Source organism: Bidens hawaiensis, unplaced genomic scaffold (assembly GCF_021521415.1).
Source record: "Bidens hawaiensis isolate Kalapana, Puna unplaced genomic scaffold, B.hawaiensis_p1.1 tig00004105_1, whole genome shotgun sequence".
NCBI classification, from domain to species: Eukaryota; Viridiplantae; Streptophyta; class Magnoliopsida; order Asterales; family Asteraceae; genus Bidens; species Bidens hawaiensis.
This window is the reverse complement of record NW_027491242.1, coordinates 1801787-1827961: the sequence shown is the minus strand read 5'-3', so window position 1 is coordinate 1827961 and position 26175 is coordinate 1801787. Positions and strand designations below refer to the sequence as shown.

At 36.4% G+C, this 26175-nt stretch overlaps 3 protein-coding genes and 2 non-coding genes across 5 annotated transcripts; 4 read left to right on the top strand and 1 right to left on the bottom strand.

Moving 5' to 3' along the window:
• The first annotated feature begins 7576 nt into the window (after positions 1–7576).
• On the top strand, positions 7577–9035 carry LOC143625453 (pre-rRNA-processing protein ESF2-like). The gene is made up of 7 exons (XM_077095773.1): positions 7577–7855; positions 7942–8005; positions 8099–8166; positions 8249–8338; positions 8442–8572; positions 8665–8814; positions 8909–9035. Exons 1-7 carry the CDS (start codon positions 7612–7614, stop codon positions 8924–8926), a joined length of 765 nt encoding a protein of 254 aa, XP_076951888.1. The 5' UTR covers positions 7577–7611; the 3' UTR covers positions 8927–9035.
• Positions 9036–10359: 1324 nt separating this feature from the next.
• LOC143625452 (putative N-acetyl-gamma-glutamyl-phosphate reductase, chloroplastic) lies at positions 10360–13719 on the top strand. Its single transcript, XM_077095772.1, has 11 exons — positions 10360–10475; positions 10542–10649; positions 11273–11359; positions 11434–11484; positions 11565–11756; positions 11836–11896; positions 12708–12788; positions 12933–13012; positions 13099–13188; positions 13313–13441; positions 13529–13719. The coding sequence occupies exons 1-11, from the start codon at positions 10365–10367 to the stop codon at positions 13634–13636; spliced, it is 1098 nt and encodes a 365-aa protein (XP_076951887.1). The 5' UTR covers positions 10360–10364; the 3' UTR covers positions 13637–13719.
• Positions 13720–14449: 730 nt separating this feature from the next.
• Positions 14450–14521, top strand: TRNAW-CCA (transfer RNA tryptophan (anticodon CCA)). The gene has a single exon. It is a non-coding gene; the product is annotated as a tRNA-Trp (tRNA).
• Positions 14522–15236: 715 nt separating this feature from the next.
• Positions 15237–15339, top strand: LOC143625538 (U6 spliceosomal RNA). Its single transcript, XR_013152288.1, has one exon. It is a non-coding gene; the product is annotated as a U6 spliceosomal RNA (small nuclear RNA).
• Positions 15340–16112: 773 nt separating this feature from the next.
• Positions 16113–18576, bottom strand: LOC143625451 (uncharacterized protein ycf20-like). The gene is made up of 3 exons (XM_077095771.1): positions 18501–18576; positions 16955–17156; positions 16113–16878 (listed from the first exon to the last, which is right to left on the bottom strand). Exons 2-3 carry the CDS (start codon positions 17146–17148, stop codon positions 16476–16478), a joined length of 597 nt encoding a protein of 198 aa, XP_076951886.1. The 5' UTR covers positions 17149–17156; positions 18501–18576; the 3' UTR covers positions 16113–16475.
• Between the last annotated feature and the right edge of the window lie 7599 nt (positions 18577–26175).

Below are 26175 nucleotides of genomic sequence, written 5' to 3'. Positions count from 1 at the left end.
TTTATGTATTATAAGGAATCAAGGAATCAAAGTGCAAACAACTTATAATTTTTTTTTTAATTACAAAAAGGGTTCGAAGTTTTATATAATTTACTATAAAACGATTACAATAAAGTGGCAGGCAAACGGGCAACAAGCTGCGCCGCAACCCCCTTTTGAACAGCAAAGCCAATCCTGCTAAAAACGAAGCTTTGGGACCTAGAAGCTGAAGAGGTTCCGTGTACGACGCGCTGAACCCTACTCAAAAATTTCACAGCCTCTGGAGCCAGAAAACCAAATGTATCAAAGGCAAATGGTAGAAAGACATGTTGATTATCTAAACAAGCTTTCTCGTGTTTAACAACTTTGCCCGATTCAGCCTTCAACGCAGCCTGACCCACAACAAACCCACGGTCCCTGAGCCCAACAAGAGGAGACACTCCTGTAAGATCCACACAGGCGTGTTTCCCCCCTGCCCACCCGAACACAAGAATATCAGCTGGTCGTAAAGTAGACCTCCCTTCAATAGGATCCGTGAGAAAGTTAACAGGGGCCTCCTTTTTAGCAGAAATCCCTGCCCGTTTAAGAACATCACACAGAACATCCCTAACCAGATCATGTCTGTATTTAAAGCCAGGCAATTCTTTGCAATGCACCGCATGGTCACCAAAAGAATCCAAACAGACCTTACGACAAATTGGGCAAGGTTCATCCGTCGGGAACATAGGGATCATTAACCGGTACTTAAGGATAGCCCGATACTCCAAACCCGACATACGTTGGCCTAATCCTTCAATGGGGATGGCCGTTAGAAAATCCTGAGCCCAAGGAGCCCGAAGGCATTCAAACACCGCCTTTTGGCGAGGGGATAGATCAAACTTCACTTCTAAACTCTTGACGATTCCACTAAATAAGGCACTCGCCATAACATGTTGGGCTTTAGGGGGGGCGGTGTCCTTATTAGAGAACCCGCTAAGATCAAAATCTGGAAGTGAAGTACGTAAACGATCCATCGCACACCCATAATCAGAGTCCAACCCATAAATATCACAACCCCGAAGAATATGGTCTTGCAAACACCACGACTGTGCTCTCGAAGCCACAAAAGCATATGTAGATACATCCTCGGCCGAACAGAGACCCAACCCCCCATAACGGATCGGAAGTGATGCCAACCTCCATTGGAGATCCCCAAAGAACGGACCTCCACAAACCACGATGTCCTCAATCGCCCTCCGAAGACCATTGTCAAATATAGAAACAGCTTCCCCCACATACATAGGTTGGCATGTTCTCAAACCGAACAAAAGCTTGGCGACTCCCATACATGAGCGAAGCAAAAGAAGCTCGCATTGAGGATCCCGAAGTCTTGGGAGACAGCTCATCAGTTCCACAGCGCTATATGCCCTTTTCATAGCCAAACTGCTGATAAACCCCGCATCCTGGCTTACAGCACCACCAAGGAGTTTCACGCCAAGCACCGGCCTTCCAATCCCGCAAGGGAACAACCCCTCCTGTGCCTTCACCCCATTGCATGTTGGCCAAAATAACTCTGTTTTCTTAACGTTTAATTCAAGACCCAAACGAGGCCCCTCAGACTTGATAATATCTAATGCTTTGGCTACCTCTCTAGTATCCCCGATAATCGTGCCATCATCCAAGTACCAAGCATGAAAGAGAAGCTTGCACCGATCTCTGATTTGGTGAACAAGTGGGTGCAAAGCTAAGGCAAAAAGGAGAGGCCCAAGAGGGTCCCCCTGTTGAACCCCAGTGGTGGATTTAATTAAAGTATCACCCACATATAACCTAGCCGACTGCCCATATAAAAAATCCACCCAAAGAGAAATGGAAGGACATCGACTCCGAACCTCATGTAGAAGGGTCGTCCTATCAACTAAGTTGAAGGCATTGGAGAAATCAACAGTAAGCATAGCCAATGACCCATCCGAATGAAACTGATTTAGAAACCTGTTCGCGCTATGAAGCACGGCCTCTGCCCCACTGGGGACTCCCACCCCAAATTGAAAGTCACCGAGGTATTTAACCATCTCCTTCCCGACACCCCTCATAGCCACCTTAGAGACCAACCGCCTCCAAAAGGCCCCAACGGCAATAGGTCTAATCCCATTGTCCGGTTTAAGCAACGGCGTAAGTGGGGCAGACGCAACAAACTCTGCCAACACCTTAGGACACCTTCCCCCCAAAAATAAATTAACCACCGCAGAGATAGCCTTGAGCAAACCATCCGCAATCGGAGACCTCTCTCCGCACAACGCATCTAAAATGTGTTGGGCTCGCAAACCGTCCCGCCCACACGAAGTCCCTTTAGGGAAAGACTTAATGCACCCAAGCACACTATCAACGTCCACGACAAGGGGAGACTCAGAAAGCAAGGAAGCAGGCATAATCGGAGGTGCCATGATGGGATGCTTAGACAACAAAGCGTTCAAAGTATCCTTACTGAAAGGTGCAACCCCTGAAGAGCATAATACCTTGACCGCAGCAGTGAAATGCCCGTCCGCAACTTTTCGCAAACATTGTTTAACATTGGCGCCCAACCCGGCGTTGTCAGACTCGGGTACAAACGCATCACCACCCGGGGCATCTCCTAGAGGTTGGTTAAAAAGCGATATAAGGAGCTCAAAGAAACCGTCACGGTCACCCCAAGCGGATAGCGACCGTTGAATAATTCGGCATTGCTCAGACTTTCTATTGCCAGACCTGCGTTGCTGACGATTAGAAGGTCTGAAAACTCGTAAGGTGCTACGTGGTAACAACAACAGTTTCACCCACGCCTCAACAGACTCTGGCATAGCCGCCACCTTACCCAGAGCACCCACTAAGGCTTGGGAAAAAGCCATACGACAACTATGAGGAATGTTTTTAACAGTCGTAATAGGAAGAGTGAAGACACGCTCAAGGAGAGCTACATCCACCTCCACCCTTCCCACCGCGACAACTTCCCTCCCAACATGTGGCTTCGCAATCCCCACTATATATTCCTCCACATCTCCCGTGACACACTTGTACCAGACCGACCCGTCATCATGATTGGCACCCCCGACGGAGAGCATGTGACTCCATACACGCTCCACACATCCACCTACGCGAGACCTTTAAAGCCTCACCAACCGAAATAAACAAATCCAAATTTGTCGAGATCGCCTCCCGTAAGGTCTCTTTCTTGTCATCCGACGACAAATGAGGCCGCTTAATATGTGCGGCCAATCGAACCCCCTTGGACCCCGGTAATCCATCCGGGCAACAGTGGAAGCCTCTAAACGGACACGGCCAAACAACCTCCTCAATAGCCCCGGTCATACCACCCCCGACCCACAAAACACCCCGGTAGCCAAGTACCACACCAAGAAAAATAATAATAAAACAAAACTCGAGTTGAGTTTGAGGAATGAACACCCGAACCAAAGAGGAAGGAGGAGAGCAACCACCCGTTGCCCTCCCCTCCTCAAAACACCAAAAACAAAGATTATTTCATTGAGGCGTTTTGTCAAACACCTGGCGGGCAAACTATTTTCTTCAAAATTTTAGTTGATGATGATTCCTTTTTAAATGTACAAAGTGAAAATGGGATATTTGGTATATTTTGCAATGAAGGATAATCACAGCACAGGGATTTATCGAGAAAAGCGAAGTTCTGAGAATTGGAATTACATTACATTGTACAACAACAGTAGACATACCTCTGGAACAGATCTAGCGAATGCGTCCTCCATCAGAGACCGACGTTAGGTATCTATTCAGATCAAATCAAGATCTAGTACTCCCGTTAGCAGATCCGTAATGGCGATAGGGTTTTTGTATGCTACTCACCTTTTAGTTCCTATGATTTACACCAATTTGATGAATGGTGGTGTCGAACAGACCATTGGGCGGTGGACTTCTATTAGGGGTTGTGTGGGAAAATGAATTTGCATTTAATAATTGTTAATTTAAATCTAGTTAGATTTTGCAAAAGTTAAACTAGAATTTTACTCTGAGATTGTTAACAAGTATTATTCAAAGTCACTAGCATACTAATCGATAACTATTTTCAAGCTATAAAATTAGTGTTTTTTTTATAATATACTATTGTCTGCAGACATCTATAGCAGAAGTGGTTGGACAATCTCAATAGTTTGCATGAAAAAGACTGTTTGTTTTTTATGTCTGTAAACTGCTAAAATAAATTGGTGGTGCTGTACGAACTATGGTAGTGATGGTGGACAATGGTGGTGGTGGGCGGTGGGTGGTGAATGGACGATAGTGTATGAGGATTGTTTACATAAACAATGAGTGCCTAACCAAGTAATGATGGAAGTAACTAACCTTAGATCATGGAGATTTGGTTCCATTTGTTTTTTTCTTCTCTCTCTTATCGGCTCCTCGTTGCAAAATGTTGATTGTAGCTTTGCTTCTTAAATATGATTTTAAATTCCAACGCTTTAGAAAAACAGAATATTAGTTGTTCAGAATAACGCTTTTCTAACAATTTATTCTTTTGCAACAGTTTATTGAACAATTTATTCTTCTTCTCTTGGGAATAAGTAATAACATATTACATTTTTTTTTGAACGACCAACTAAATAACGTCGGGTACTTCGTACGCGGTCCCTATTGGCTAAAGGTAACCCGAGCCGACCGCTAGTCCGGACGGACGGAGCCCCTAGCGGGACACCTATTGAGGTATTCACCAGATAAAACCCGACCCCAACGCCCGCCAAATGGCACAACAACGAGGAGCTGGTAAAACCGGGTGAGATCATGACTCGAACCCTGACAAGTGAGGGTCATCCTTCATATCTCTCATATAAATTGGTGATAGTGGGGTTTGAACCCCCTACCTCTCACTAGTAAAATGAATATTCTAACATTGAGCCATAACCAATTTATAATAACATATTACATACAAGGAACATTTTTAGATGAAAGGTCAAAAATAATTTAATTATTATATATTATTTATTAAAGTATGTATATATTACATAGATTAGAGCTCGTGTTAGGGCTGCCAATTTATGACACGTACCTGTTAACACGACACGAAACGACACGAGTTTTAACAAGTTTGAGTTTGAGCTTAACAGGTTTCGTGTCTTAAACATGTCGACCTGTTTAAGACATGTTAAAATTCGTGTTCTAACAGGTTAAAGACATGTTAACATGTTAGTAACTTGTGTAGATTTTTAATTTAAAAATAATATATAAATATACACTCCTAAAGTCCTAAACCTAAAGTCATACTTATATACGACATTTCACTTATGTCTGTTATGATTTGGTTATATGGTTTTTTTTTTCAAGTATGTCATGGATTTGTGGTTTTTTGTTTCATATATGTTAAAGATTGTGATTTTTTGTTTCAAATATGCTATGTATTTTGTAATAACTAAGACTTTTATGTTTGTTTTGAAAATTTTGATTTCATTACACATGTATTATTCATTGTATGTTTAAACATGTCTCTTAACAGGTCTTAACAGGTTAACCTGTTACTAAACAGGTTTGTGTTCGTGTTTCGAAAAATGACACGAGTAGTTGTCGTGTTCGTGTTTAGTACAACAGGTCATCGTGTTTTATCGTGTCGTGTCTTATCGTGTCATGTCCGACATGTTATGACAGCCCTAGCTCGTGTACGTATTACATGGGGTTTTCAAATTTGCATTATATGATAACAAGCTATTAAACGTTAAATTACACAAGGATAAACATGAAAAAAAAATTACAATTTATAAGTCATAAGTCGCCGCGTCTTTCAAACTCCGGCATGTCTCGTCATTAGTCTGTAAGATAAAAAAAGAAGTATGAAGTTCTTACTTAGCATGCACCTACTCGGTTTAAATTTTTTATATTATTATTATTATTATTATCTATATATAATACATGAGACACGGGCAAACTAAGATATCTACTTTTTAAGTAATTTACAACTTGCAAAACATAAGATACACCTTCCATATCATGTTAGATAGGGACAAACTTGTCTATCAATAATAACTTTACATTCCGGTCCGGTTTTATATTGCCTATTTTTGGTATAAACCGTAAACCGAACTGTTTGCTATGGTTTGAACATTCAGAAACCAGTTAATTAAAAGTGGAGATTGGTTTAAATGTTTTCAAGGTTTCAAACGAACTTTGAACATCCGTAATTGTTACATGATTACTAAGATTTTTGTTTCTCGTCGCATCGCGCAAACACCCGTTTAGTTATTAAATAAAATAAACACGTCCTCTCATAAATGACAAAATAATTACCAACTGTTAGTTAATAGTTTTTAAAATATTATAATTTTTAAATAAGTATTCATTATAAACACTTGACCCATTTTCTATTCGACCCGTCCCAATACTGGTTGTGCATTTGCATTCTTCTCGAGCTTCAAAAGGCGGCAAGAAAATTAGGGTTTTTTTCGTTTTCTGATTTCAACTATAATTCAATACTTATCTGCTTACGGTTGCTATTGAATTGATCAGTGTTCAAATCTTAGCGATTTTTGTCATCTTTACAGTGTAGAATTAGTCTCTGTTATCATTGGCATATTAACAAACACTTGGTGTGCATTCTTATACAAGTATAATAAATATAATATTTGCTTAAATGTTAAACCCAGGATAGACATAAGCAATTAGGGGCAAATAGTCTGATCGGTTTGGGTCTTGCGGGTCTTACGCGGTTTATGCTCACCCCTATAGACTTACCCGACCGGACCCGAGAATCGACCCTATTGTAATATAACTGGGTCTGATCGGTTCTTAGGTCTTGCCGGTTTTGCGGGTCTTACCCAGTTTATGCTCACTCCTAATTAGGGATGAGCAAAAGCCGAACCATAACCGTAAACCAAAATTAATCATAACCGACACAACCAATTGGTTGTGGTTACAGTTAATGTGTCTTCGTTAACCAACTTTAACTGAAACTGAATCTAACCTTGTATGTTTATGTTTTCCCAAATTTTATACCTCAACTTCCATTTTTTGTACTTAAATTTCTACCTTCTAGCATTTAAATTCATGCTGCAACTGTCTATGACCGATCTTGGAACACCGTGACCGAGCTTGGAACCGGCATATTTTAGCTTTGAAACTTTATAATTGAGCTTGGAAAATCATAACCGGACCATTTTCAAACGGAGCAAAGGAAAAGAATAATAAGAATATACATTCGACAATTAACCGAACTTAACCGAAACCAACGGTTAACTGATCTATAGTTAAACGACCATTCAGTTATGGTTATGTTTATGGTTAAGCCCCCATAACCGAACCGACTTTGCACGCCCCTATAAGCAATAGACAACCAATTGTCATATTTCAAAAAAATGAAAATAGCAATTAATTATGGTACATACTTCACTATGTTAGTGTGTTAGTCTACTAGCTTTGTTTATATAACTACACGATAAGTTTCTGCTGTTTGTTATATGGTTAGTAACTTAGTGTGTATGTGGTTTGACAATACGCTTAAATGGAAACAAAGACCCTACCTGGTTATACTTATTCCTCTTCTGAACATAATTGTTTGCAACAAGTTTTATGACATTTTTAATGGATTTTTATGAGATTGCAAGTGTGCTTTTGCCCCTTGTTTTTTTGAATGTGGCTGTATTGTTCCAACGTTTTCAGTTGTGAAGAATGGCTGATGAAGAACAAATTGATATAGATGATTCCATAATGGAGCTACCCGATGCGGAATTAGAAGAAGTTAAGGCGGAACGGAAGAAAAGGAGGAAAGAACGTTTATTGAAGGAAGCTGCTAAGGCTAATAAGCGTGGTGTATGCTACTTGAGCCGAATTCCTCCACGAATGGATCCGTTAAAGCTTCGTCAAATTCTATCTCAATATGGAGAAATCGAGAGAATTTACCTCACACCTGAAGGTGACTATCATTTTTTACTTATTTCTCTTATTTTTGTTTTATTATTAATACCATGGGTTTCATACTTACATGAAATCTTTCTACAGATCCTACAGCTCATGTACACCGTAAAAAAGCAGGTGGCTTTCGTGGGCAAGGGTTCACCGAAGGGTAAGTTTTTATTTTAAAAATAACAGAAGGGAAAGATGTTGGATGATCGTTTACTCTGAATGAATACGAGTGATTTTTTTATTTGTCTTGTAGATGGATTGAATTTACAAACAAGAGTGTTGCTAAAAGGGTTGCTTCGATGTTGAATGGTGAACAAATAGGTATGCATCTATGTATGCAAGCAAACATATATTTTAAAGGTAGATTGCTACTTATCTAATGTGGCATTGATTGCGTGTTTAGGCGGGAGGAAGAAGTCTTCATTCTATTATGACCTTTGGAACATTAAATACTTGAGTAAATTCAAATGGGATCATCTCACCGAAGAGATTGGTATAAACTTTTGATGTCCTTAAAACATATTCTTAATGATAATCACTCAAATCTTGCGAATATTTGTAATATTAAGCTATTAACTCGACTGCTTGTAATACAGCGTATAAGAATGCAACAAGAGAGCAAAAACTTGCACTGGAACTGTCTGCGGCTAAAAAGGAGCGGGATTTCTATCTTGCAAAAGTTGATCAGTCTCGTGCTTTAAGTTCTATAGACGAACGACTAAAGAAGGTATACTTAAACTTACATTTTTTCACAAGTCTAGCACAGATTAACATTATGCAAAAAGTCTGATAATCATGTTAATTACTTGGCTTGTGCAGAAACGTAAAATTCAACAAGCGGACGGCACGTCTTCAGAGATCGAAGGTAATCAGCAAGCAGCCAAAGTGATTCGCCAGTTCCCTCAGAATAAACCAGTCAAAGACGGTGCTGAAAAGCGAAAGCGGCTATCCAAAGACCTTTTGGCCGGGGTGAGTATTTATTTATTTTTTTGTTGACCGGGACTTTATTTGCAATAATACGAAGCATGTTGGTTAACACTTGCGTATATGTCGTCCCGCGTAGGTTTTTGGAGGTTCTTGATACGGATTGAAGTATTGATTGTTCCTGCTGAATGCAAACCAGTTTTGTAGTGATCAAAAAACAGAATCATGTGCAGTAGACTTGCTTAATGTATGAGTTGTGTGGTGTTTTTTAATTCCTCATCTGATTCTAAATTAGCCTGGGAACATTTTTTTGTCCATCTTTGTGTATCATTACAAAAAAATGAGCGGGTTGGTAAGTCAAAATGACTCGCCCATATAGTTCTTTTTTTTAACAACCAACCAACGAACCCTGTAAATGGGCTACTGGCTAAATTCATCACATTCAGGTCCGGCTCCGAGAAAGTGAATTTTTTTTGGGCCAAATGCAAAAAAAAATTGGGTCTTAAGTAACAGATTCATTTTGTTGGGTTTAAACAAGTTAATTTTAAATGGGCTTACTTTGTTATAATTTGATTTGTTTAAAAAACTTTTGTATAAAAATAAACTTAAAAATAACTCATATAAGACTAGCCCACAACCTCTTGGTTAGAAGTCATACATCTTTGCCACTAAACCAAGCTAGTGGATATATAATTGTGTTGAAACATTGATTATATATATATTTTTTTTCATAAAAATTCATAATTTTAAAAAATATATATATTTTGGGCCTAGTGGGGTGTCGGGCATGTGGTCGTCGACTACCCTGCCACCCCCTATGGCCGGCTCTGATCACATTAGGATACATTCGTCTTTTGATTCGGTAAAAACCCTCAACGTCCGTGAACACTCGTACAAAAGTCACGACAGTGTTGTGAGATAAAACTCGTTCAGTCCAAGGATCCAACTAGTGAAAGACAACTACTAGCCTAGTCTCCCATCATCACCCCGATGCCTTTAAAACTAAATGTCAGGGACAAAGATCGAACCTAAGTCATATGGGCTATAATGGCTAAATTCATATAGTCGTAAACCTCATAAATATTTATAAGTATAATGTTTTAAGTTATTTTTCTTTGGAATAAATTAACTAGAAAAAATTGCATATTTACCCAGCATAAAGTTTTAATTTTTAATTACATATTTACCCTTTTTTAAAATAAATTTCTACCCTAATAAAAAAATAACCCACCTGACAAAACACTAACCACGAAACAATTGAATCTCCGACCTCAGACTGCTATTCGAAAGTGCACCGAATATTATCTGGCTGAAACCGAGTGAGTCATTCAATTGCAAGTCAAATACAAGTAAGTGTATAGTTTGTCTAAGCTTATTTAACTCCAAAACTGTTTTACTTATACCTCGTGTTTATGGCAAATTTCCCTTTTTTTGTTGACTTCAAATTCCAAATTTAAATCTTAGTCGCTTTGTTTTATATATTTTTTAGCAAGCCAGTTGTAAGCAGCTCACCAATGGCTAGGCTAGGCTAGTTTATTTAGTGTTCAGTTTCTTATGTTAAAAAGATATTTGGTATTGAATCAGTTAAACCAAAAATGTTGAAATCTAGCGAAAGGCCTGTCAGAGTGTTAGCTGTATCATCTCAGAAAGTTGATAAATCTATAAAAGTTGGTATTCTTGGAGCGAGCGGGTATACTGGTGTCGAGGTAAGTTATTATTTCACTAACCAACTAAATGTTTTATTGCTAAATTCTTAACTATAATATTTTCAGCTTATTAGATTCATCGCAAACCATCCTTACTTTAGCATTTCTCTGATGACTAAGGATAGAAAAGCCGGTCAATCAATTGCGTCAGTATTTCCACACCTGATCACACAAGTAAGCATTTGCTGCAAATATTATGCATAATGATATTTTAAGTGTGTGTTAGATAGGGGCGTAAACGAGCTACAACTTAGCTTGTTTATTATTTATTAGTTATTTTATTCATAAATTTTTGAATATATTTACATATACTAGTAGGTAACCCGTGCGATGCGGTGGGGGCACGATGGAAGTTTGTTTGGTATTAGTTTAACTCGTTACAAGATCATAAATGATTATGATTTGCTCGCCACCTATCATCCGTTAAAAAGTGTTGAATGTAGGAAAGAAAGTCAACTGATCAGCAAACTATATTCAATGAACTAAAACAGAACAGTACAGTTAAGCGCCTTTTTGTAATTATTATCATATATTTATTTCTAATAATATTTTTTATAAATATATCAGATAAAGTTTATATAAATAAAAAGCTCATTTATGCTCACGATCCGGCTTGAGCTTGTTTTTTAAATGAGCCATAATAAAAGCTCGAACTCGTTCAAGTTAGGCCCGGCTCGATTCAAGTTTTTAACAAGCCAACCTTAAGTAGGTCACGAGTGCCTCAACTTTTTTACACTCCTAGTATAATCATACAACACATTGTTGGATTGTTGTTTGTATTGTTTATATGTTTGCAGGATTTGCCAGATTTAGTTGCGGTCAAGGATGCAGATTTTTCTAGTGTAGATGCTGTTTTTTGTTGCTTGCCACATGGAACCACTCAGGTTTTTCGTTATTCGTATAATAAATACCATTTTTAATTGCACCATTTATCAGTTCTTATTAGTTCTTATTGCAGGAAATTATTAAAGGTCTGCCAACTACGTTAAAGATTGTTGATCTTTCTGCGGTACGTTTGGCAAATAATATGTTCCTCACTCTTCACCATTGTTTATTTTGGATATAATATATTATAAAAGATATTTGCAGGATTTCAGATTACGTGATCTTAACGACTATGGCGAATGGTATGGTCAGCCTCACAAAGCATCAAAATTGCAGAAAGAGGCTGTTTATGGTCTAACAGAGATATACCGAAACAAGATTGAAAGCGCACGTCTTGTTGCGAATCCTGGATGTTATCCTACTACTATTTTACTTCCTCTTGTTCCATTACTCAAGGTTGATTTATTCTTCTTTCTTTTTACATTAATAGTATTTTAACACTAATAAATATAAATGATTATTATGTTTATGACAGGCTAGTCTTATTGAATTGAAAGATATTGTTATTGTCTCAAACTCTGGAGTTAGTGGAGCAGGTTACTTATCTCAACCCACCCTTCCTTTACACACACATAAATTAATTATAGCTAGTAAACATGCCTGCCAGTGGTGAAGCTTGGACGAGTTCGTCGGGGGGGAGGGGGGGGGGGTCAAATTTTCGGTCCAAAATGGTTAAACTTACACTACGTATACAAATTTTCGGACGAAAAAAGGGTCAATTTACACTATTGTGCAAAAACCCGGGGGGGGGGGGGGGGGGGGGGGTTCACCGATGTACCTAAGTAAGCCTCGTCCCTGGTGCCCGCTTGTTGAGGCGGAGTTTTACATGGACCGGAAATCATAAAAGTGAATATCGTTACTAGTCCTGATATACCGGCACCGGTACCTATGTTGTTCGGTTGGTATTGGTTCGGTTTTTCACATAACCGGTACAGTATCGGCATTCGGTATAGTTTGCGATACTAAAAAAGATCCATTATTTAGAATACATTTGCGTTTTCAATACAGGTTATATCGGAACGTTGAGAAAAACAGCGCTTATTTTTTTTCCTTTAAATGAACACAAGTTATTATAAAAAAAACTAAAAAAGTAATTACTGAAGAATTAAGTGGGTTAAGTATGTATATTGTGTATTGCATAAACTTAAATAAACACTTAACTGTACAATATGCATTAAAGTTTGTAATCTTTTACTCTAAAATATATATGATGGGTTGTTGGTAAACTTTAAAGAAGTTAAAAAAACGTGTCATAAGTGACTAAAAGCTTACAACAAGCCCATTTTCGTCCCTAATATAGCTTTGTAAACAAGGAGTGTGTTTTTCAATGTTTGGTAACCGATGCAGGACGTAGTGCGAAAGAAGCAAATTTATACACGGAGGTATCAGAAGGCATACATTCTTATGGCATCACAAGACATCGCCATGGTAACATCACATACCTATGTTTCATTGTATTTTTGCACAAATTATTGTCATCATCATTATAAGTTTTGAACGAGTTGTAAGTCGACAAGTTTTATAAAATGAATTTTTGATTCGTTGTTTTCTGTCTTTTTGACTTGGTTTCAGTACCTGAAATAGAACTAGAATTATCAGATGCTGCAAATTCAAAAGTAACCGTTAGCTTTACTCCGACCCTTATGCCAATGGTAAATCTTACTTCACCATTCGTATATTATTAATTTTTTTTATTGGTTCTAAGTTCTAACACCGAGTGTTGATTATCAACTTGCAGAGCCGAGGCATGCAATCAACTATAAATGTACAAATGGCTCCAGGGGTCTCGGTTGCGGATTTGAAGCAACAACTCAGGAGATTTTATGAGGTAACTTTTTACTAGTGTCTAAGTCAAGTCGTGTCGAACCCACTTAATATCGTGTCGTGTTTGGGTCGACCAGTTTTTTTTTTTTTTTTTTTTTCTAATTCAACATTTTATTGTGTATTTGTAGAAAGAAGAGTTTGTAGTTGTACTGCCACATGATCAAGCTCCACACACCAAATATGTTCAAGGTTCCAATGCTTGTCATATTAACGTCTTCCCAGATCGCATCCCAGGGAGAGCGATAATTATATCCGCCGTATGTCCCATTATTCGAACAGTCTGTTTTTTAATAAGTTTTATAAACTTGTTTATTATATGCTATTCTTGTAAACTTTGTTTGCAGATTGATAATCTTGTGAAGGGTGCTTCGGGTCAAGCTTTACAAAACCTTAACTTGATGATGGGAATTCCCGAAAACACCGGGCTCAGCTGCATGCCTATATTTCCTTAGCCGTCTTCTTTTTTTCTTTTAGAATTGTGATTTCAGATAGATTCAATTTTTAAAGATTTTTTGCTAGTGTTAATGTTAACAATATGGAGAGTTGGAGAATCAACATTTGTTTTTGTTTGTTTTTATTAATTTTATTATTTAAAAAAAAGTTAGTAAACTTAAGGGTGTAAACGAGTCGAGCTGAGTCAAGCTCGAGCTCAAGCTTGATATCGGCTCATTTAACTTAAGAGAGACCAAACTCTTACAAAGACAAATAATTAATTACGGGTGTAACTGTAAACATGTTGAGCTGTCTGTAAGCTACACGAGATCAATTGAGCATAACTTAAACAAGCTTGAACCTGAGTTCAAGATCTTGCTCAGGTTTATATTGGAAACACTTTCGATAATTGAAATTGTGATTTACATACCGTGTTTCACTATGTTTGCGAGCTTAAACGAACCAACATGAGCTTAATATACAAAACATTTTTTTTACATATTAAATATCGTTTACGTAATAACTAAAGGTTAACGCATACTTATTAAATTAATAATATTCACTGTATTATTTAGAAATCTGAATTATAATGCATATTTGTTTTTTTAACTTTGTCTTGATTCGAGCTTTTAACGAGTTGATGTCGAGTAGAGGGCGAGTGACTCGGCTTGTCGATGCCCCTTTTTTTATCATTATCATAGGCCGACAGTGAGATGAGATTTAGCTTAGACGAGCTCAGGCTCGACTCGAAAATGTTCACTGCTTCAAAAGTCAAATATGTAACTCTTCATTTAACATTTAAATGATATTCGTCTAACTTAATAACACAACTTGGATCTGTGGCGCAATGGTAGCGCGTCTGTCTCCAGATCACAAGGTTGCGTGTTCGATTCACGTCAGGTTCAAATTTTTTGTTTAAATATATATTTGTTTTCACTTTTTTTAAATACTATACAGTTTGTTGCTGGTTCCATTCATATGTAAACAAACAGCCCCTAAGTAACAAAACAGGGAGGTTCCTCCATTCCTGTTTTGATCGAGATAATCGAGGGTTTTTATATACACGTAGGATGGTAAAAGATTGAGTTGATTTTCTTCCGTTAAATAGTGATTACAATATATAGTGATAAACAAGGTCCACGACTATATCAACTGCTATCTAATGGAATCATGTAAAACGTAGCTTGCTCTCTGACACGTCGTTAGGAGCATATTACATCTTTAATTTTATGGATTCGGACGTTGGTGTAATATATACAAGAACGTGAACAAGTGTAAATTTTAAGGACCTGTAGAGAAGTAGCGGTTTCACTAATGATTCCATCACATGTTAGGATTTGTTTGTGAGCTTAGAACACACAATGCTTTCCGTTAAGTATTAAGAATGGCGGAAACAATCCAAATACTCAAATGCAAATCACAATGACTAGCGAAACAAAACATGTAAAGAAAACGTAACAACACGTATAATTAAAATATTTACGAGGAAAAATAAAGTAAGAGAAGAATTAAAATAGTCAACTAGTTAAAGTAACAAGATATGTCAAATCAGCTCGTCCTACATCGGAAAGAAATAAAAACTTTGCCTATTTTATATAGTGTTCTTTGGAGTTAATGTTTGTCTCTTAGGGGACATCCGATAAAATTGGAACGATACAGAGAAGATTAGCATGGCCCCTGCGCAAGGATGACACGCACAAATCGAGAAACGGTCCAAATTTTTTTCTACCTTTTTACGGCTTTCATTATATCAATTTGGGTTATTTATTTGGTTAGTTTCTCGCTTTTTTTCGGTTAGCAGAAGCTGAGCCATAACTGAAAACCAAAATTAACCATCACCGGTTTTTAGTTAGTCGGTTCCGTTTCGGTTATTAACTAATATCAAACTCGGGCTAACATTTTTACTTAGAACTACATGAAGCAGAACAAAATAACTATATACCGAAATATTAACCAGAATTAACCACAACCGAACAGAACAAAGAAAGAAGGTATACTCGAACTCACAAGTTTAAGTGCTTTATGCAAAAACTCTGATAATCATATTAACTACTTGGCTTGTGCAGAAACATAAAATGCAAGAAGCTTATGGGTCAGACACCGGATATTGAAGGTTCAGCAGGCAGCCCGCCAGATCCTTCATAAACAACCGGTCAAAGATGGTGCTAAAAAGCGAAAGCTGCTATTCAAGGACCTTTTGGCCGGGGTAAGGCGGGGTTAGTATTTATACATTTCATTATAAAGTAGTGTTTACATCGATACAGAAGGTAAACGAGCAGCCTAGCTTGTTGACTTGGACTTTATTTTCTAATTGGTGGATAGGACAAAACGTGTAGGCAAATTTAATCATAAAGGACATCCTTTGTAATACATCAAAACATAAAGAACGAAAAGTGCAATTCACTCTTTTAACGATATTTAAAAGATAAAACAAGTATGTTTTGCATTTCAGATACATGTTCTCGACTGTAATAATATACAAATAAATCCTACAAACAAGTCATCTGTTAATCAACAATGTGCTACAACACCTTTGAAGTTCAAAATTAATTGCCATACAACTTCATGTCGTATCTGCACGTCAGCTCGAGTTAAAATATCAATAAACGGGTTAGACCCGACCCGCAAATCAGAATATATATCCAATGTCATGCTCTCTTTATCTTTTGATACTAGCTGCACTTGAGCGCCTCATATAACATTTTTCACTAAAAGAATAGTCTACAAGATTTCTTGAGCCACAAGATACTCGCTTCAAAAGAATCAACTTTAATCAAATCTTTTACGCCATCCGTCAGCCTGTACTTGGAGAGCCGAAATGAATGAAATTTTGATGATTTCTTGAGTAACAAGGCATCTTTAATACTTGAAAGAATCGAGAAAAAGGCCCATAGTAAGCCCACTTTTCCAATAATTAAACATGGTGATTATCTTCTTTACCTTATTGACTAAAGGAACCGAACCCGTGTACATAAGGGCCCCGATCCCCTCCACCACAGCCACAGCCAACGCAGCCGACAGAATATCCCAATCACCCGTTTGCCCTATAACTGTCGCGAACGCCGTCGAACAATAAAAACCCGTCAAGAAAAACAGCAGTTTCATTGGAAGATCTTTCCTTAGCTCTTTAAATCTTGCACTTAGTCTGTTCTGAAATGCCTGTATCGCCCTTATGAGTCGAGTCCCGTTGCTGTTATTATTTGTGGACAAGGGGTTAAAACCACCGCCATCTGCGCTGCTTCTTATATGCCATGTCATCCTCCTATACAACAAAACAATCAACAATAAAAACGCAGCATTTAAATATTATCAATTTGTTAAAGCAGAAGTTTACTCACTTTGAATCCTTGAGGAAAAAAGGTTGTGCCAAATGAAAGATCCAAAACCGCGCATATAGTGTCTTCCGTAGAGAATATGAAGTTCTTAGAAGATCAGACGAAAAGGTGACAGACGAGACGTTTGATCTCAAATATCCAATACTATAAAGGTTATTAAGATAGCCAGGTGATGGCATTAGAGATATTGGCACCATGCAGGAACCTGCAATTTTGATACGATTTTAATGAATAATGTTGTGCAAAGTTTTTACATTTTCTCAATTCTTTTAGTGCTTAGATGTTAACATTTCATAAGGTCAAAATTTTGTTCTGCTGACTCACAGTTAAAAAGTCCACATAATAAACAAGAAAATCTTCCACCAAATCAAGTGTTTTCTTTTGGTGCTTATAATCCCGTGACAGATAAGGCTGTAACTGAGCCAAGTCGAGCTGAGCCAGGGTGAACTCGAACTTAAATGAGCTGGCTCGAGCTGGAGCTCGGCTTGCTCACTTTACTGAGCTGAAAAATCGAGCTCGACTTATATAAAGCTCGAGCCAAGCTCATTAATTTAAAACAAAAAACATTTGTAAACAAGATGAACTACCACAAAATCAAGTCATTTCTTTTGGTACTTGTACTTCATGATCCCCATGACATATTATGTATACATGTACAGATACAACACTCCAAATCCACTTCTATATCATGACCAAAATGACCTTATTATAGTCTAAAAGTCTCAAAAGAAACATGAATCATAAAACACAATGTCATTGGCATTTGACAAACAATGTAACATCCGGCCTCTCGTACCCCCCAATATTGCACGCTTTGCCCCCGAAGGATTGCCCATCCAGAAAGTCACGGATTTGCTTTTGGTTGCTTCAAAGGAGACTTCCCAGAAAGACACCCACGCTTAGGCTGGACGTTGTTGAGGTCTTGGAGCCAGCGTTATAGCTGATGTGGCCGGCCCTTAACGTTGGCTACACCGCACCACGTCGTTGAGGGCCAGGCGTTATGGCTGTGATGTTAACGTGATAACAGATGGAAGGTGGGTCCACCCGCTAACAACCAATCAAATTTTTGTTATTTTTTTTTTGTCTCTTGTATCTTTATTTTTTCCAATACAAAATAGCTAGTTAACGAGTGTGTTAGTTAACGTGGCCCTTGCTAGCCCAAAACACGTTGGTGATAATTGAGGCGGGGCATTTCTTATGAACCATGAATGACTCCTTGGCACGGATGATAACGAATGCTATTTTTACAACAATCGCTTTCGGGAGTATTTATTCGATAAATGATAAAACCTAGATTCCATCTTCTTCTACAGTTTTCCTACACGTTATCACAAAATGGAACCTAAAGCTTTATTATTTAAAAACATTATTGCAAAAAGACACAAACGATTAAACTAACAAGACACTAAAGACAGAGTCAATGGGTTTTGAATGATATTAATGTAACTGAACTCATCCTGTTATATATATATATATATGTTGGTTGACCGATTGAAGTCACCAAATGATTTAAAAATTAAAAGCAAGAGAGATTGGAGATATGAAGTACCTGCTGGTGGTTAATCTCGGATTGGCGTTGTGGAGGAGAAAACTTCAGAATCATCCCATGTGGCTGTGGCTGTGGCTGTGGCCTTCTTGAGAAATTAGGGATGAATTGAACAAAAGTCTATTATTAATATTATTATTATTATTATTAAAATAATGAAAATTCAAAATGTCATGTCACTTTGGATTCCGTTAGATACGGGTTTTCGTCTCACCATCTGTTACGTTTATGTTCTTATGACGGCATACCGACTGTTAAGTGACAGCCGAATGTAGGGCTTTTCGGTGGAACATCCAAGCCAACTATGTAGCTAACGTGAGCTCGGTTAAGATATCATAGTGTGGCCAGAATGCGGTGGTCTAAACACAAAAAAGAAAAAGAAAAAAAAAAGGAAATCATTGTTTTAACAAAAATAATTGAGTTCTATGGGTCATTTGGTGAACACAAACAAACTATGGTAATCATGTAACAAGTGTATTGGTGTTTATGGTACGGTTTGAAGTCGTGAAACAATTAAATCCGGTCATCGGTTTCGTTTCATGATTGGTTCGGTCGGATTTTTTCAAACCGTATCAAATGATTTAGTTTCTTGTTTATATCGAAAACCGGTCATATAAAACTGGTCGAATATACATGTTGAATGAGTTTGAACTTTTTAATTATTTAGCATATTAAATATATTTTACTATATATATTAAGATAAAATTTTCAATTATATTTTGAGTTGAAGTTGTATTTTAAAAACCGATTCAAACCTGCATGTATTACCGGGTAGTAAAATCTTTGAGCCCGACCTGCTTTTTAAAACATTGCCTCAAACATTCAAACCCAATTGAACCCAATATATTGGTAAGCTTTCGAGTATTGTGCTAGATTTTCTTTTGTTTATTTAAAAACTTGATTGGATATTAACTGAAATTGGCTTTCAACATATGTGTATGTAAGCGGATGTTTTGGTGTTTGGTTAGCTAGCTTCTTACTAGTCTACTTTTGGTTTTTCAATTGAATCGATGTTAATCACATTCCCAATTAGACGTGCACAAATCAGTCAAAAAACCAAAACCAGTTTGGGTTGAAATAAGTTTGATTTGGTCAACAAAAGTCAAAACCATATTATGATCGTTTTGGTTCATGTTTAGATCGATTTCAGTTCGGATTTTGCTCGGTTTAAATTCGGTTAACTGATTTAAGTGGAGTCATTGGTAGAAAAGTTAGAAGGATTCCAAATAGAAATTAGAGAGAATAGGAGACTAATTCGATCAATTCTTCATTTTTTAAAGGGCCAACAAACAGATAATTGCCTAGGTATTTCGTACAAGGAGACCCAATGGTAAAAGACCACCCGCCAACTTACCCAACCCGGCCGTATGGAGCTCTTAAGCGCCTTCAAGTTATCTTCATTTTCAGGGAAAACTCACCCGCACGAAGGCCCGCTATTGGTAAAACCCGAACGTCCTCATGATCGAACTGGAGATCACAAAGATCTCAGTCCTCCTTCATCGAACCGGAGATTACGGATATGTTCAATCAGAATCTATTTTAGATAGAAACTTACGAAAACAGCATAAGTACTTGCACGTAGTAGAAGACAACATTTACATTAAACTAAATTACAACAAAATGTAATCAAATTCTTAAAGATGTAAACATGCTCAAAATACTATGTAAATAATGTAATAATACCTATATACAGCAACAACCTTTGCATTACATCATATAGTTTCAAACTTTCAATAGTTTATTAAGGACACATATATTATCTTGAGTTGGCTAGTGTCATCTCAAGATCAACATCTTCAAGCTTTCCATAATGTACCTCATAGCAACAGCAACCTTTCCATAGCACCAAATGAACACAAACCGCAACATGTTTCGACTTCTTACCGAGGTCACAATGGTGCATAGATTGCAAAACCGTGCCAAGTGAGCCATTGTGGTAAAAGTATAGAGAAAGCTGAATAAAGAGATAAGATGCCTGTAAATATGAAGCTAGTGTTGGAAATGATAGCTTTCCAACTGGCATGTTGCATATCGTCAACTTGTGCTAACGTCGATGATGATAGTGCTATAACGAAATTTAATATTAAGGCCACTAAGGATATTCCCATACGGATCTTGTTTCCTGGGGTAAACTCAGACATTTGAACAATCGTTTGTAGTAAAATTCCCATAACCCCTATGAAGACGACATACCATTGCTCCTTCGACATCCTAAAACAATAATAAGTAATTCTTAATTAAGTTTGTGTCCAGGAATATAAAAAGTAGACTTACGAGGATTAAAAGAAGTGGCGGACCCAAAATTATTTTTCTCAGGGGCAACTGGGATTTTGAGCAAAAATAACACTAGTGGGTCCGCCACTGGTTCAAAGGAAGCTTTGGACACATAAAACATGTCGGGAAACATCTATTTATGCATATCTATGCGATGTTAGTATCGGTATGCCATGCACTCATGCATATATACAGATTACTATGATCATATACTATTTAGTCTATAATTAGGACATATGAGCACATGCATGCTAGTTTGTATCATAATTCAGATACTTCATTATTGTAATCTATACATAAACAAGTGAAGTATAAGATGAAGTTGTGACTGTGTGATATGCCTATGGTAGATGAATATAAGTATATAACCTGCAGTGAGTTTGGGGATCCGGATCCATTGCTAGCAAAAGTTGTCTAATTAAGCTTTTGAATCTTCATCTACTTTGCCAATTTGGCTAGGACCGCTAGAAGAAATTATATAGTAATTGGAGTAGGTAGGATTGTGATGATAATATCAAAAGTTCATGATGGTATACATGGATGCATGTAATGGTGTGTGAGTGTGACTATATATGCATGTGATATGATGGTATATTGGTATGTGTCATGTACGCATTAATGAAAATAGAGTAAACTGCGGTTTTCATCCATGTGCTTTGTCTAAATTTGTAGTTTCAGTCCAATAGGTTCAAAATCTACGATTTTCATCCATGTGGTTTAATTTCACTTGCAATTAAACCTCACCCACTAACCTCGTTAAGTCTTGTCGTTAAAGCCATTAGTGTGCCCGTCACGTGAGCGGTAGTTTTGTCCTTTTTCTCTTTAAATAAACCCCAACCCTAATTCGCAAGCCCCCTCACGTGAGGGGCTGAGATGTATTTAAGGAAAAAAGACAAAAGTGCCCCTCACGTGAGGGGCACGTTGATGGTTTAACGATAAGACTTAACGAGGTTAGTGGGGTCTGGTTTAATTGCAAGTGAAATAAAACCACATAGACGAAAATCGTAGATTTAAAACTATTTGACTAAAACCGCATATTTGAACAAGTCACGGGGACTCAAAAAGCAGTTTACTCGTATATAACAAAAAGGTTCATTTGAAGCTTAAAAGGTGCGTAACTTGGATTATGAGTGGAGTTATGGAGCCTATCGCAGGCAAGCAACAGATGAAAAGGCATCGACAACCTGAATCATGTGACAAACGCCATTTGTTGTTTTGTCCAGCTGTCTGACCCGAATTCCATCAATGAGTGATTTCGTCAATCCAGATTTCCTCCAATTTTAACATTTTCATGTTTTTTCTTTTTGTTTAATGTAAAATACGTAAATCATTAATTACCTTAATTTACGCTTTGATTAATAGTCTATGTTACCGCCTGTAATTGATTCTTAAAATTTGTCAATACTTATACTATAAAAAGCCAACTCATGTAATGACTTGAGTATTCACTTAAGAATCTTTTTTTTTTGGGGGGGGGGGGGGGGGGGGGTAAATATTGTTCATCTTCGTGCTTCCACTCTCTTCTATGATGGTATGCATATAGGGGTGCAAATGAGCCGAGCTGCTCGCGAGCTACTCGAGATCGGCTCGTTAAAAAGCTCGATCGAGCCGAGCTTTATCGAGCCCGAGCCCGAGCTCGAGCCTAAAAATAAGCTCGTTTAATAAACGAGCCCGAGCCCGAGCTTTACTTATCAAGCTCAAGCCGGCTCGCGAGCCAAAACGAGCCTGCCATTTATATAATTTTTTTAAAATATATATTTAATAATTATTAATTAATAAATATAATGTTATGAAAAAATAAATAAAAATAACTAAATAATATATATTCTTTTATAAATAAAATTATAATATAAAAATATATAAAATAATTATAATTATATAAAAAATAATTGATAAATAATACACGAGCCGAGCTCGAGCTTCAAAATCCATTCACGAGCCGAGCTCGAGCTTTGAAAATAGAACTCGAAACGAGCCGAGCTCGAGCTCGAGCTCTGTGTAAGTTAAACAAGCCGAGCTCGAGCCTAGTCGAGCTCGGGCTCGGCTCGTTTGCACCCCTATATGCATATGTATGTATGTATTTATCTTCGTGCTTCCACTCTCTTCTATGATAGTATGCGTGTGTATGTATGTATGTATATGTTTATCCAGTGGCGGAGCCACTCTATAACCACCGGGTTCGGCCGAACCCGGTCCTTTTTCGATTTTATATATAACCTATGGTGTTGAATTAACGAGCGAACCCATTCTATTTTGACGAGCGAACCCATTATCATTTTAAAAAAGTATATTCGAACCCATTTATTATAAAAAGTTTAGTTAATAAACAAATAAAAGCATCGGCCATCGACTTGGCAACCAATCAACGTATTTCCTCACCGTTCGCCTCAATGTTTTAACCATCGCCAACAACCAATACATGTTTGTCTATCGTTTGAGAATGGTTTTTCTTCAATGAAGCATGTGAAGTCGGTTTGCATAATCATTTGGATGACGATTATATAAACGATGCTTGTATTTGGTGTATTGAGAATGAGTTATTTTTCAAAGTCGCGATTGAATATATTTTTCAAAACATGAAAACGCGCAAGGAAAAATCATAATATGCAATAACTTTATATTTAATGACTTTGTATTTTATTGAATGCTAACGATATATTTTTGTTATGATAGTGATATTGTATTTTATTTATCTAATCGAATGATCAACCCAACCCGACCCGACCAAACCCATTTGGGCGCGAAAACTTTGACACCGGAAAAAAATATTCAAGCATCGAAATTTCTGAACCCATAGGAAAAACATTGTGGCTCCACCACTCTCTTCTATGATGGTATGCATATGTATGTGTGCTTGTATGTATGTAACTTTTTTACATGGATTAGGGATTTGAAACTCGTGTTTGGCTCTTTATAGCTACGAATATTTCTCATGAATTATAATTCAATTGTTTTATTAAAACATTTTTTATTCATATTGATGACGTTTGGAAAGAACACTACAAATTTGTCTTTCAGATCACTAGCGTTTACTTTCAAAAGTAATCCAAAAGTTTAGATGTCTGCTTTGGAAGTGGGGGAACGTAACCACGCTTGTTTTATGTTTTCGTTTTTCTTTTATATGTTAAAAGTAATTAGATCTAGAAAGAAAAGAAAGTGGTATTTGGTAAACGTCAACGTTTTCATAATAATATAATATAATATAACTAGTTTGAGACCCGTGTATTACACAGATAATTGATGAAAATTTTAAAAGAGAAAATTATAATTTGCCTCCTGTGCTTTAGTGGCACACAACACGCAAAATCGAACTGTACTTGTAAAGTGCCCCCGTCCATAAAGCATAGGGAGGCAAATCATAATTTTCTCATTTTAAAATTTAAACATTAAGAAATATACAATCAACAACGAATTTATCATATATTGTTAATAATACAATTACAACTTACATTAAAAGCACATGAATTTCAAAAGAATCCGTACGCAAATATTTTACAAATAAGATATTTCCTTGTACACTACATTTTTGGTTGTATTTGTCATATCACCTTGTTAATCAAGAATCAAAATCTTTAGTACATGTCTGCTTGTAATTCTTGACAAGGCGGCGTATAGTGTTCATGTGAGAACACATGTTCTTTCAAGTAAAAATATATATGTTGGTTATTTTTTATTGAATTGGATACTTTTATAATTTTATACTAACAGAATTGTAATACAAAGTATAATACTAATTGAACTGGAAGATGATTAAGAATGATAAATTTGTTGTCACCAACCGATCTATATTGAAATATTTCAAGTTTTTTAATTTATTACAATTAAAAGACATTTAAGCAAGGAATATATGAAATAGTTGAAAGTATTACATAAGAAATGCAATTGACAGTAATATGAAAAAGGCATACTAACATGTTTGCCATAGTTGTGAAAACGTTGTTTACTGTATGAGTTAGCAAAGCACCACATGGTGTGTCTTATATATAGTACTTGAAAATATTAGATAAAGAATGTTTTAAACTTTGAATACTAATCCCGTGTGATTAGTGATTATTTTAAGAAGAATTTGCAATATTTAATTAAGTTGATACATCTCTATCTTTATAATTATTTAAAACAATTAGAAAATCATGATTGTAGTTTTCAAAATAATGAAATAATTCAGATTTACAGGAAACAATCATGGTAACTGAGTTTATCAGATTAAATAAAAAAGTCGTAATTATAGCTTGATCATATTAGACCCTTGATTTATTCATTAAAAAAATCTACCTAAAATAATCTATTGATTTATATTTTGGGAAAATTGAAAAATCAAATCACTCACATTTATATTAGTTAAAAGTGTCAAATAATGAATATATATAACTTGATTCAAATCCCATGTGATTAGATAATTTTGTTTGAAAAATTGTTGAAATATTAAACACCTAATAAACCATTATTGTTTTCACACATATATATGTATTAATAAGGAAAAAAACATAATTTAATACTATATTTTAAGGTTTAAAGCTAATAACTATTCATATGATTAGAGTTTTAGAAAGAAAATCAGAATTGTAATTTCCCAAAGTTTCAGCTAAAACTAATAATGGTTTTAATGTTTACCTAAAATTCTCTTAACTTTAAAAATTTTAAATAAAGTGGTTTTAATGAAAATGTTAATCTTTGCACATTAAGAAAAATATGGTCTAACAAAAATATGATTAATAAAAAACAAACAACTAATGGTATCTTAGTTATGAAAAGAAAAGATATATAATGAAGAGTTGTAAACAGTTAGTAAATCGTGATTGTAGCTTTCCAAATAAACAAATAATTCGAATTTTAGGAAGCATGATAAATGAGTTGACCATATTTAAATTTATGTTTCTTGAATTTATGTTTTTAAAAAGGGTTAAAAAAGATAAGAATGGCTAAGAGAGCGACAAGTGGCACAAGTAAGTAGTCTTTTATTATAATATTATTACAATAATAGATTAAGCCATCAACAATTATAATTATTTGTGAACCAGCTTTTGGGTGTTTTTCATGGTTTAAAGATATATAGTTTGACTAGATTAGGTATCCCAAAAATAAAGTACTAAACCATGCCGGAAGGCCTACCTTCAAAGTTTTGAATACTCAAAACTAATATTAAAACAAGTCTTTATATATAAAATGAATTTTAAACATCAACGATAATTGTGATGGTAATAAACAAAATATACAATAACCTCGATTTTGTTGATCCTCATTTTCATCATAACTACTAACCTCAATCAATGCATTCCAATGCAATTCATTAGGATTATTTAACCTTTTGGTCTTCTTAACAAACTGGCGATCTTTAGCAACAAACGCACAATCCTTAAGGACAACATACGATTTTGCACATAAATTCCATTGGTTATGCGTCCTA